The sequence below is a fragment of the Temnothorax nylanderi genome, unplaced genomic scaffold, assembly GCF_030848795.1.
Source record: "Temnothorax nylanderi isolate EJ_2023f unplaced genomic scaffold, tnyl_v1.0 TNYL_tig0118_pilon, whole genome shotgun sequence".
In the NCBI taxonomy this organism is placed as follows: Eukaryota; Metazoa; Arthropoda; class Insecta; order Hymenoptera; family Formicidae; genus Temnothorax; species Temnothorax nylanderi.
Window position 1 is genome coordinate 522,500 of NW_027249180.1, and position 13,380 is coordinate 535,879.

General features: G+C 33.1%; 1 protein-coding gene across 4 annotated transcripts in view; it reads right to left on the reverse strand.

The window, feature by feature from the left end:
- 5-ht2a (5-hydroxytryptamine receptor 2A) overlaps positions 1-13,380 on the reverse strand; it is a 33,076-nt gene that overhangs the window by 17,675 nt on the left and 2,021 nt on the right. Inside the window, exons 2-4 of one of the 4 annotated variants that reach the window (XM_071712990.1) lie at positions 12,233-12,305; positions 5,108-5,514; positions 4,113-4,401 (exon numbers count right to left, since the gene is read on the reverse strand). In XM_071712990.1, the coding sequence (XP_071569091.1) occupies positions 4,113-4,401; positions 5,108-5,419 (601 nt within the window). In that variant the 5' untranslated portion in view covers positions 5,420-5,514; positions 12,233-12,305. Of the gene's footprint in view, positions 1-4,112; positions 4,402-5,107; positions 5,515-12,232; positions 12,445-13,380 lie in introns of all 4 variants that reach the window. The other 3 variants (XM_071712989.1, XM_071712988.1, XM_071712992.1) reach the window with 3 other exon arrangements.

A 13,380-nucleotide genomic window follows, 5' to 3' on the forward strand; every position in this document is an offset into this window, starting at 1 on the left:
GCGATGCCAATTGGTTTTCTCGCTGCGCTTACTTTATTTGCAGCTGTCATCGTATATTTTAACAGTTGTGTGTATCAAGAATTAATAGTGTAATAGTAATAGCATAATGTTAATGCTAAATAGGGCGCGCGAAGCGCGCGTCTGTGGTGTCTAGTCTCGTAAAAAACAGAAGACAGCGATATCTCTTTATAATATGTAACATAATAAAATGTCGATATAATATAATATAATATAATAAGATGGAACTTTTATAGAGAGGAAAGTAACACTTAGGTGCTTATTTTAACTTTTAACATGTAAAATATGTCACCAAGAATTCGTGCATTTACATTTAATTGTGTTATTTTAACTCTTAGAAACGTTGAATATTAACTTAACGCAGAAAAGTCAAAATAATACAATGACAATATATATGTTACATTAACACTAGTGTATGTTAAAAATTTAACACGAAAATTTCTACACGGATATAAATCCATTCAAATATAAAATGTTTTTTACCTTGTACTTGTTCAATATCTGATTGATGATAGTTTTAGTAGCAATTAAAATTAAAATTATGGATGTGTTAAATGGTAACACCGATACTATGTTAATATTTCAACAGAAAAGAAATGTAAATTTGGTCGTAATTTGAAGTTAATTATGTGTACGATTAACATAACTTTGATGTTGAATATTATGTTAAATCATCCTTACTGTTATAGAGTAAAATCAACACTCTTTTTCTGTAAATTTTAACATATTTAATAAATACGTTCAAATTGTGTTATTTTAACATATTTTTTGAATTATTTTAATAATTTTCTATTTTATATTTGTTAAATTTAATTAACATAGCAGACATATGTAAAATCTACACATGTATGTGTTAATTACTTTACACAAAAACTTTAACCAGCAGTTTTACAAAATTCTTCCAACAGTGTAGCAATTAAAATTAAAGTATGAATACTTATACATGGCAAATCACATTTACAATCATTATTACATATCGTGGATATTGTATCGCATGAATATCTGCGTCGACAGATTCGAATTCGATTATTTAGCAACAATAATATATGCAAATAGAATTCGACAATAGTCGATAAAACGAATAATGTTCAACTAACATTGGAAACTTAAGATTGTAAACTTCAGAATAACAACAAAATAAAACACAAGTAAGACTGAAATAACAATCGAATAAAGAAGGAAATAATTCGAATGCGCGGAAAATTCGCCTAAAGATAAAGTTCCAACAAGTTAAAATCTCCGAATATTAATATATTGCATATATTAATAATTCCATTAAGACAATTTATGAAGAGATATTCCAATTATTGTTATTGTTATTAATTCCGCGCGTATACTTCTCTCATTCTTTTACCAATTTGAAAAGTTAGCGGCGGAAACTTTCCGCGGGCTTCCCTGGAAATGCGCGTGGAGAGAATTGAAATATGAAAGGGAGTAGCCGATAGTTCGCGCATGAAGGCGCGAATGCGGCTGAATACGAAATATTCGCACAGTTCCGACAGCCGGCGAGTTTGTCAATTTTCAACCATAAAGGCCCCGTTACGCGCCGATGCGCATTCCGATAACAAGGTGCACCGCCACTGTGTACGTGCCCACAATGCACATTCTGCACGTTTTTTGCGGCATGCATTCGCGAAAATACGCGAAAACAAACGTCGGAAATGAACCGCGTAATTTAACGAGTGTAACGAGCGAGTCCAAAGAAAGCGCATGTTTATCAAGCCTGCGATGATTTCAGCACGTACGTTTGTCCTACCTGGATATATTGACGATGTTTCAACGCTATTTTATCACAATATAGCTAATTAAACGTGAAAATAAAAGCGCAATCAGTAATAATAAAATATTGAAAATATAGTATCAAGATAAATAATTATCGAAAAATAATTTAAAACAAACATTTAATATTTATTGTTTTATTGCATCTTATTTTAAATAAGAAATCTTATTAAAAAATTTACTAAAAAATTAAGATTTCTTAGTTTAATTAAGATCTTAAATTTACTAAGAAATGTCTTGAAATTTTTCCGACATTAGAGAGATTTTATTCTATCTTCTCTAAATTATTTAAAAATAAACTAGATTAACGATTAAGATATTTATTGTAGTTATATATATTATCTACAAAGTGTCTGAGAGTGTATAATCGTGACGAATTTCGGGACGATTTATGACAGATGGGCGTTATCGAAGATAATTGTAGGGTCATCGAGCCGACGTAGATTGGGCACTCGAAAGTACTTAATCGCCATACGGCGTGCTTCGTTGCTCGCAGCAATTTCAATCGAAACGCGAATTAATTAGCGCCATAATCATGGCACTTTGTAATAGGATCAAGGACGCCCGAAATTATTAAATGTAACACCGCCAATTTAATCCTTGTTTACTAATCTTTAACGCTACTATTTTCTTTTGTATTATGCATGAGATATTTTAGTGCATAAAATAAAAAACTAAATTATTTTTCATGAAAATACCAATAGATAGTCAACTTTAATATTTGGTGTTTTATATTTGGTATTTTAATATTTTAGGAGTTTATTTTTAGCGTTTTTCTAATTGCTGGGTGTGCGTGATTATCTCGTTTATATTTCAACATATTTTTCAAACTATTAAAGAATCATGCTGGTACTAGCAGAATTTTGTTATATAATCAGAGACTCGATCACTTTGGACATTACAAACTTCAAAATTTTAGATTTATTAGTTTAAAGTTTCAAAAGAGGAAAGGTTTAGGATTTAATGCCATAAGTGTGTGTTACGAAATTCGAAATCGAAAAAGTTCGACAGTTTGATCGTTTTAATTTTAACGATACGAGAATTGACAATTCCACCTAAGAGATTCAAGAGACCCAAGACATTGTGTGTGTGTGTGTGTATGGCCGCAAATATAGGCATATCTTTTCCTATACGCTGATACAATCAGAGAAAATATTGCGAATATCTCGCATCCCGTGAAATATCGAAACGTCGGAGCTGGAAAATACGAGCGCCCTTTTATTTCAACGGCATTAGAATCGACAATCTAAGAAGTTGAGAGGAAATGGGTATATGCTGGATGCTTCAGCAGCCTCACGGAGATTCATATTAACGATTTGATGGAATCGAATGGCGCGTTGCCGTTGCTGTCTCGGATTTTAAGTCTTTAGAATCTTAAATGCGCGCGCCTGGAAATTACACCTTTCAGGTCGCGGAGCATATAACCGTCTCGTTCGCGAGATAAACGAGCCGTGACGATGAATCCGCTAATGCGTGTCGTCGCGCGCGTTTTGCGTGAAGAATGGGGCGCAAGCACGTGACGCGAAAACTCAGGAATAAAGTCGTCCCTCGATGACGGCGAAGAGGCGAAAAGGGCAAGCCGATCGATTGATGTCCGTTAGGAGAAAAGAGATTCATTTGTATTTTATAAATTAATCCGCTAAAGGTCGTCCTCTAATCAATGGTCTATTCTTGAACTGATAAAACAGGTCTTAGATTAATTAACAGATTCTAATATATCTTTAATTTTTTACCGTCACTTTGAAATTAGCGCTTAAGTTTTGTAAGCGGTGATGCAGTTTTAAATTCAATTAATATTAATTACCCGGCAATTTACGCGATTGCGGGAAAGCTTTGCGGTAAAGGACACGAGATATCAGAAGAGAAGTAGAAAGAGCGCAGCAAACGGTCCTATCGCGCGTGGCGTCTCCCGTTTCCACATTGTTCTATTATACCACGGTGTCTTATACTCCGGATTATGTTACGAGCGTAATCCGATCGCGCGCGTCGCATGTTTCTTTAAAATTCTGCCCCGGTGCGCCACTAATATGTACTGTTCCACCGTACGTTTATTATTCGCGGCACTCGGCGGAAAGGCCGCGGATAATCCTCTCGAAATATTCCCACCTTTTCCCATTTTGTTACCGCTCGCGTGTTTGTCTAGTAGTTTAATTTACTCGCAAAGGTAATTAAAATTCTCGTTATATATTATTTACATCACTCGACGCAAACGTGTCTCGTTTCGTCGTTTTCGAGCCAAATATTAAAAGAAACTCTCAAAGGGAGATTAAAAATTAAGAATGCAGAGAGGGAAAACGAGTCTCTTTAAAACTCACCCAGAAAGCCAAGTATGGCACCCAGAGGCATGACGAAGAGGCTGACAAGGAGATCCGCCATGGCTAGCGACAGCAGGAAATAGTTTGTCATATTGTGGAGTGTTTTGTCCAGTATCACCGCGAGACAAACCATTATGTTTCCCAGTCCACCGGCGATTATGAACACCGCCGCGAATAGGTAGCACCAGTTGAAGCGATACGTTATTTCCGCGCTGCCGGTCCTGAGCTGGCGCGAGCAGGACATGGCCAAGTCCTCGGCGATGTTCCCGACCGACGAGCACTCCAAAATCTAAAACACCGGATATTTATCGCCCGTTACATTCGAGACGGATGGCTAGGAATTTCGAACGTGTCAAGATGGAAAGCGACAATTTCTAAACGTCGTCCCGGATTTGAAATATCGGCCTTCGAAATGGAGATCTTTGGACATGTCATCCTTGAACGGAAATCGAACAACTTTATCGCTTCGAAGGGGAAATATAATTCGAGATTCATAAGAGAATCTTAAATAAGTATTAAACATTTTTTACACTGAGAAAAAAAATTGGTTGATACGGTAAATTTGTATAGTTGTTGTTCACAACTTAAGTGTTCATTTTAACATATAAAATATTTTACCAAGAATCCATGCATTTACATATAAAATTGTGTTATTTCAACTCTTCGAAATAAATATTAACTTAACGCAGAAAAGTCACAATGACATAATGACAATATATCACATTACACCATGTTAAAAATTTAACACATTTCACGGATAGAAATCCACTCAAATACAAAATATTTTTTACTATGAGTTGATGATTTATAATTTATTTCTTGTAATTTTTTTTAATTTTTAACTCTTTATGTTTTTAGAATCCTAGGACACTTGGCTAATTTAATTCCGAGTAATCTTTCTATCTTCAAACTCTCGCAGGTTGAACCATGCGAATTTTAAATCCTTGAAAATGTCAATAATAGGTATAATGTTTTTAGTCTCGAAAAGGACTTACTTCTTCCTCGATGGATTTACAATCCTTTATCGGTATCCTGGATAGAAAGACACCTTTAATGCTCTCGAGGCCGTTGAGGAGCAAGGACACGTTGACGTTACAACTCGCATTATCGCAAGGAGTACAAAATAGCGTCAACGGGGAAGTGGTGAAAGTTTCTTTCTCAATCGCTGTGCAAAGGTAATCGAATCCGCTGGACGCTGTGTCGCACTCTTCGACACAGCCCAAAAGAGTGTCGTTGCAGGACACCCGGTGCAGCAGCGTTGTCAAGTTACTGGCCCAAGATGTTAAATTGCCCTCCGGGACCGTCATGACGAGCCTCGGTGGAGTCCTCAGGATTAGTACCTCCAGTCACGATTGATAACACGTACGTGCGGAGTCCTTATATATGCCGATCTGAAGTACTTCTGAAGGAAATTTAACCCTTAAATGCCACCCGGGGTCCAGCGGACCCCAGACCCTTTAGAATGATATATTTTCAAATGTTCCCGCCAAATATGGAGCTCATATTTATTTATTTATTATTTTTTATTTTTTTGATTTTGGAGCCAACATTTTAACTGTTGGCGATCTTAATTTTTTATACTATGTTGAAATTGAAATTTTAACAATATAAGCATTTTATTCTCTTTTCTAAGCCTTGAACAACATTGAAAATAATTTTCATAACTAAATATCAAAAAATCAATAAGTAAGGAGACATTTTTCATGCTGGGGTCTTTTAGACCCCATGTGTCATTTACGAGATTCTTGAGAGGTGTGGCATTTAAGGGTTAAAGAAATAATAAGACTCATAACTATAATAATATCTCGTTGCTCTTATATCTTTAAGAGCATCAATATCGATGCTCTTAAAAGATTGAAAGTTTAAGAAATATAACACATTAAATTACATAATTTAATTTTCGACAATTATAAGTATCAATTTAATTTTTATGTCTGTATAAAAATTCAGAAATCAAAACATAGTACTTTAATACTGTTTAAATAGATTTAATAAAAAGAAATAATTTCCACTCGATGAAAGCTCTCTAAATAACTATTCAGAGAAAAAAAACGGCCAATTATCCAGTAATAGTAAAAGTTAAAAAGAAAATCTCATAATTTAAACAATTTGTTTATTCTAAATATATAAATTGCTGTAAGCTCTTACGTTTCGACCGTACTTGGCCTTCTTCAGAGCATTTAAAAGCCAATATAAAAATAATAAAAATATTATGGAGATCACATTTAAAGCGTTATTGGACTAAATATTAAAATAGCGAAGGTCCAAAGTCAAACACGCGGTAAGTCAAAAATTTAAATATAATCTCCAATATTTTTATTATTATTTTTATAATTTGTATATTGTCTATTAAATGCTCTGAAGAAGACCAAATACGGTCGAAACGTAAGAGCTTACAGCAATTTAGAATAAAATTGCTTAAATTATGAGACTTTCTTTTTAACACCTTACTATTGCTCGATAATTGTCCTTTTTTTTTCTCTAAGTTAGACAACTTAATTTTAGCGGATTGACTTTTCAGGGACGTTCTCTTGTTTTATCCTACTCTTCTTTAAATTATTATTGGAAATCGGAAAGAGCTTTGTCATCAGTTTCTTTATGTTACGGGTATTCATACCGATTGCAACGTCGGAGAGGAAAGAAGAGCGAACTATTTGAGCGCTGATAGCGGGTAGAATCTTGCGAACAAAGCGCCACTCTTGCTCGACAAACAGAGGATCGACTCGACATCGCGGCGCCGGTTTGTCGACTATCGGGGACATCGATAAATGTTCATGATTGGACGCGTGCGATCTGCGATCCGTTCGCGGCTTATAAAATATTTCCACAGGCGGGTTATATGAAAGATGTCAATGCCCTTCTGGAGGAGAGAAATCACTATTTAATTACCGGGACTTTGCCGATCGGATTAACTGACGTATACAGGATATCGACAGTCCGTTTTCTCTACCTCGCGACAATGCTGATCTCCGAACAAATTGCTACGGCGAGCTCGCCTGTCAATGACGTACCGGCGCGTGCTATCCGGGTTCAACCGTTACAAAAAGTAATATGGAAATCATAATTAAATTCTCGACAGAAAGTAAACTTCTTTATTCTAGTATATTATAACTGACTCTTTCCCAATGAATGTTAAACATCGTCTCTTTCGAATTATTAATTTTGAATTAATAACTTAAATTAATAAAATTAATAATAAAAATAATAAATTAATGTGCAAAGTAAACTATATATATGTTACGAATATATAATGTATATTATAGTCATAATTTGTTTATATAAATTGCTTATTACTGCGAATTATTTATATAAATTGCTAAAATTCGTGATTGATAACACGGATTGAACTTTATACCGTGGAGTTTATTCTGGAGAGTCCATTTAATTGGCGTAAGCGAAATTCGTTCGCGTCGACTAGTATTTTAATTTAATTTAACTGGTAATTAGCATAATTAAACCGGTTATCGCGAGTGTAGAATTTTACGAGCAAAACTGAAAACCGGAAAAGGATTTCCTGTTTTCCAGAAACGAAGATACAGCTCTCCGTGCCAGGTTTACGCGGAAAGTTGATAACACTACATTAATGCAGGGCATGATTAATAATGCGTTGATGCATTAATGCCGTGACGGAATATTGCGACGCGCGCGCAAGAGTGCTTGAACTATTTATATTTTATATCTAAGAAAGTTCGCGTATCGCAATATTCAGTGTGTAAAAATAAATGTAATTTTCGCATGACATGCATGTAACATGAGTTACTCGTAAAGCCAAATATATGTGCCGCCATATATCATCTGCTTAGCTTGCTATATACGTTTTCATGATATCCAACAATATTTACGGATAACTATAGAGCTATATATCCCCAATTAACTGAGAAACGGACAGAATTAAATTACATCGATGACAAATGTAATGACATAATTAATTATATAAGTCACTATTTATGTCGAATAAAATCGGTGATAAATGTATTCGCTAGATAATTGTTTGACAATATAATTACACTTTTATGGATAAACATTGGAAAATTGAGAGAACTGCAAAAGATGTTTACCGCAAAGATGTTGCGCACCATGGTTCGCAATTTTAAAGGGGAATTTTGTTTCAAAATTGCATCTGAGCTGCACTTTTCGGTTTTTTGCAAGAAGCCGAAACGCTCCCTAAATGACTTGATCCGTGAAAGTGCATCGTAGTCATAGGGTGAAGCCGGCAGTGCCGGCACCGATACGTTCGCACCAAAACGAGCGCGGGTTAACACGCGTTTGACATCGGAATCGATGGGAGAGAACGGGAGATGCGAATGTAGTTTATTAGCGGTCCCGCGTGGAAAGTGACGCCGCGACTTCACAATGACTACTGACACCTCTAAGGCCAATGACAGCGCGCTCCGTCACGAGTAATCGGAACAATCGTTAATTGGAGCGCTCAAAGGTGAAGGAGATATAGTTGGTGTTTTTGTAGTATATCATCAATTAATAGATTATTATCTTAAGGGGGTATTCTGATTCGTAAGAAAAGTATTTTTCAGGAATTTTTTTGTATGGAAACAAAAAAGCGAATAATGGTAAACTTCGCATGTTGTTTTAGCCTTATTTTAAGAATATATTTTTATTTTTTAAGTAACAAAAACGCTCTTCTTTTCTATGTTAGGGTAACTCCGGTATATACACCGCACCTAAGGATAACTTAATTTATCAAGTACTATTTACTATGTTTAAGGCAAATGAATTATACCAATAAAAACTTTATATTGTCTACTACTATAAAAAAATTAGAAATATGAAATATTTATTCTTTGTCTTTAACAAAGAAACTTTTAGAAACCCTTGCATTTTTACCATATATCCTATAGGGGTGGGATATATGATCATTCATAAATAGAATATACGTGCCTTATAAAAAATTACAAATACTGTTTATAAATAAGGCAATAAAATGTCATAATAAAGTATGAAATGTGTGTAAAAAGTTTATTAAGGTTTAAGAATAATAAATTATAAAACTGAAAGATTTTAAAAAGAAAATAGACGAACGATAGATGCATTAAAGGTTATTGTTATACAATTCAAAAAAAGAAGGAAAAAGAACACACACATAAGAGATTTTTATTTTTACAGAGTGTCTGTACTATGGCATAAATCCTGCACGCTAAAAATGCCGTATATCCCCGGCAGATGGGATATACATATCAAGCTAAACAAAGAATAGAAGAGCTATGCACTTGCATTTTGCTGTATATTCCACTTTTTACTATCTCTCTACACTTATGTATCATGAAATAACCATTACATTCCTTTTACATCCCCTACAGTAATTATTTTACGTGGGTCGTAATATATGATCGCGCTACTCACTACATTGAGAAATCGATTCAACTCACGACGGCTTCGTTAATATTAATAGTGAAGAACTGAAATTACAACACAATACTAATATGGCATAAAAGCACATAACAGAGTGATTGCGAGCAAATACCTTCATTCCTTCCATTTTTTCTGTATTCTGCGGCGTGAGTCCCCGCGCGGCGTAAATACCGGAGTGACCCTATCTTGGTTACTAGAAGCATACGGATGGTGTAAATAATTCTAGTTATTCTAGATATCTGAAACGCAAAAACTAAAAATTTTCTTATTCAGGAGAAGTGCGGCTATCGTCTGAACTAGATTAAACATTATACGTTTATTAGTTTTTATTCTTTTAATAAAATACTAACAGAATTTTGAGGAAAAACTATAACATTTTAAATAAAAGAAGCCGCTATTTTGTCCAGAATGGAAATATTAGTTTAGTTCTAGTTCAGATGATAGTCACACTTCTCCTGAACAAGAAAATTTTTAGTTTTTGCGTTTTACATACAAAATCAAATAAAATAATGTTCTTTGTTATCTAGAACAGCTAGAGTCATTTACACCGTCCATACGCGTTTTTTCTTGCGAGCTCCTAGTGACCAGGATATAACATAAGAAAGAAGAGCGTTTTCGTTACTTAAAAAATAAAAATAAATTCTTAAAATAAAGCTAAAAGAACATGCAAAGTTTAACGTTATATGCTCTCTTTTTTCGTTTTCCTACAAAAAATTCCTGAAAATACCTTTTTTTACTTTCAAGCCAGAATACCTCCTTAAGTCAAAAATTACCGCTCCTAATTGTTGTTTATTTATTAATATTCTTAAACAGCTATAATATTACTGTGTGATTAAACAAAGTTTACGTTGAAGTAAATTTTCTTATTCTATTTTGATCACAGTTGTAGACTCTGTAAACTTGTCGTTCATTAAGACATTAGTCAGAAGCATTCTGAATATTAAAATATGAAAATGTATATCTGCAAAATCCAATACAAGATCATTAAAGTCGTATCTGTTAATTGCTATTTCGCTTGTCTTCTTTTAACCGTTACCACATTATTATTAAAGTTTATTGACTTACTGAAATTAAGCATTAATATTGAGTAATCTTCTCATTAACGTGAAGAAATATTTATTTTGATCTCTTTAAATTCGCCGCAAATATCGGTTGATTGAAATTTTGATTATCCGATTTTAATTATCAGTAAAATATATTATTTATTGCTCCTATAGGTTATATATAAATTACAAAAATTATTTTTATTACGGCAATGCAATTTGATTAATCCTAGTCATAATTTAATATTATTATGGATAAATATTTATTCGGCAAATTTGTTAAAATTCACGAAAGGAATAAATGTTTTAATCATAACTAATAAATCATAACTTATTAAATAGTAAATCAAGACAATAATTTTTCTGTTCAAAATTAAAAATGTGTTACATATTTTTAACTTCAGAATTTCCAGGATTCCTCGAATAGATAAGTTAATTTTTAATAACATACGCGGCGCTTCGCGCTAATAATCGATTTTTTTTTTTCGACAGAATGACGTTATCAATCGCGATGATTCACGTTAATTTTGTCGAGAGAGAGAAAGAAAGAGCGGATCCCGAGAAATGGTCGATAGTAATTCAGTTATTTCGGCTTTTTATGGTCAAAAACCGGAAATTATGACTGTTTTATAAAATTTATTACTTCAAATTTAAGTCTACAGTATTTTTTTGTCTATATATGTCCTTTTATTGAACAGAAAATGCGTAATATTAACAAGTAAATTGAACATGCAAGTAAACTAAAATGCAAAGTGAAATAAAATAAAAACTAAGAAAAAGGGGATTATATATGAATAAAATAAAAAACAGAAAAATTAGAAGATAAAATAATAAGTAATGTTCTTTGTTATGTAAGAAATACCAAAATATATCAGTCAAAATGATATAAAGCTTATTAAATTGTTTCCTGTCTTAAAAAAATGGGATGATATTAAAGCAGTCTTGGGTTGTCCTATGCGATTCAGTAGCTAATAAGAAATGTCGGACTTCCGCCAAATGTAAACGGCTTACGAGAAGGCTCAGGGTTTTGTCACGGTATATTGCAACGAGATTAATAGCTATACAGCTATATTGATCCCCGATAAAGGGATCGCGACTAATCAGTCTCGCGCGTAGATGCGGCTAATCGAATTGCATCTACGTAAGTGATAGCACTTAAAAAATCACGCTCCAATGACGAGAATTTCCTTCTTCGCAACTAAATCACGCATGCTTAGCGTACCCTAAATTCTTCTAGCATCCTTCAATAGATTTGTATAGCATCTTGGACCTTATCTTGGAGCTCCAGTTTAGCTTTTAAATCAAATAAAAATTCAAACAAAGGCTTAAATAATAATTCCAAGAGTAATAAATATAAAAATATACTTTGTTAGATTTAATAACTATATATATTTAACAAAATATCTGGAAAAAGATGTGTAATATTAAAATATTATATTTTTAGTAAATTTAAATATATTTTTTTTCTTAAAAATCAAAGAATTAAAAAAAAATAGTGTATTGTACGTCCATAAAATTTTTCAAACAAGTTGTAATTAAAAAGAAATTTATCTAGAATATCACTTTATTATTTTATGTATACATATTTTTATATGTTTGTGATAAATGAAACAAGTCAGTTCTGCAACGAACATAATCTGTGAACGAATCCTGCAAAGAAACAGTATATCGCATTCGATCGATTATACGATGTTATATGATTGCACTTACTTTTCCAATTTCTACTGTTCGTCTCTCGACATCATTGATTCTCTTGTTTTGTCCTCGGTAAATAGTTCATTGTCTGAATTTCAGACACAGCCGGCATTTTACACTTTCTTTATGGAATTTTTACTTGCGTTTCACACAAAACCGTGATAAATGTTTATTCACTTGTCTATGAGCTATTATAGCTTCATCCCTCCTCTCATAAAATGTTACGGCTTTTATAAATTATAATTTATTAAATGTTAGAAGTTTACAGAAGAAATCCAGGATTTATCAGGTTTATTCTCGTAAATTCTCTGAGAGACTTCGAGTGAGGCAATTTCCGCCAAAAATGTCAAGTAAAAAGCCATCGAAGGCCAGATGAGTCTATAGAGTGAATTTTCTCTAGCACTAGATATACACGGGAAGCATTTTTCTCTGCTTCTTTAGTTGCAAATTTTCTGACAAACGTGAGATTGACATTTCTATCATAAAAGTTTAAGAAAATGATTAATACATCTTATTAAATATATTTTAAATAAATTACGATTTTGAAAGGATTACGTAGATAAACTTCTTTTTTTTAACAATTTTGACATTTGATAAAAAATTTAACATTTAATTAGTTTATTGTGCACAATTGGAAGAGTATATTTTATTGGAAATATTTCTTAATTGTTTATTTGATTTATAATTTTTGCTGATACTATGTCAATTAATTTATATATTATAAAACAATTAAAAATCGAGAAAACTTACGAACAAGCTCTTAGAAGTTTTTAATTATATATTTAAAGATATATAATTATTGAGATTTATGATTGAGAGCTTGATAGCCAGTATATTTAATTTAAGGGGGTACATACGTGTAGACCGCAAAAAAAATAGGTAAAATTCGAGAATTTTTATCTTGGAAACTATTAATTCGATTCGATCCGGTTTTTTTTAATTTAATAGTATCTACATTGAGGCACGTTCACAAATTTTTTTAAGGGAATTCATTCTCTCGGAGCGCTGTTCTCGTGGCCGGCGTAAAATGTGTTCCTCGCGGACACGGTTCACGGTGCCCAGAATATTTCGAGAACGGCTGGATCGATTTGCTTCAAATTTACACACAATGTTTTGCGATAGTTTATCTCGTTTCCATCGGAAGATTTTTTTTTTACTCAACT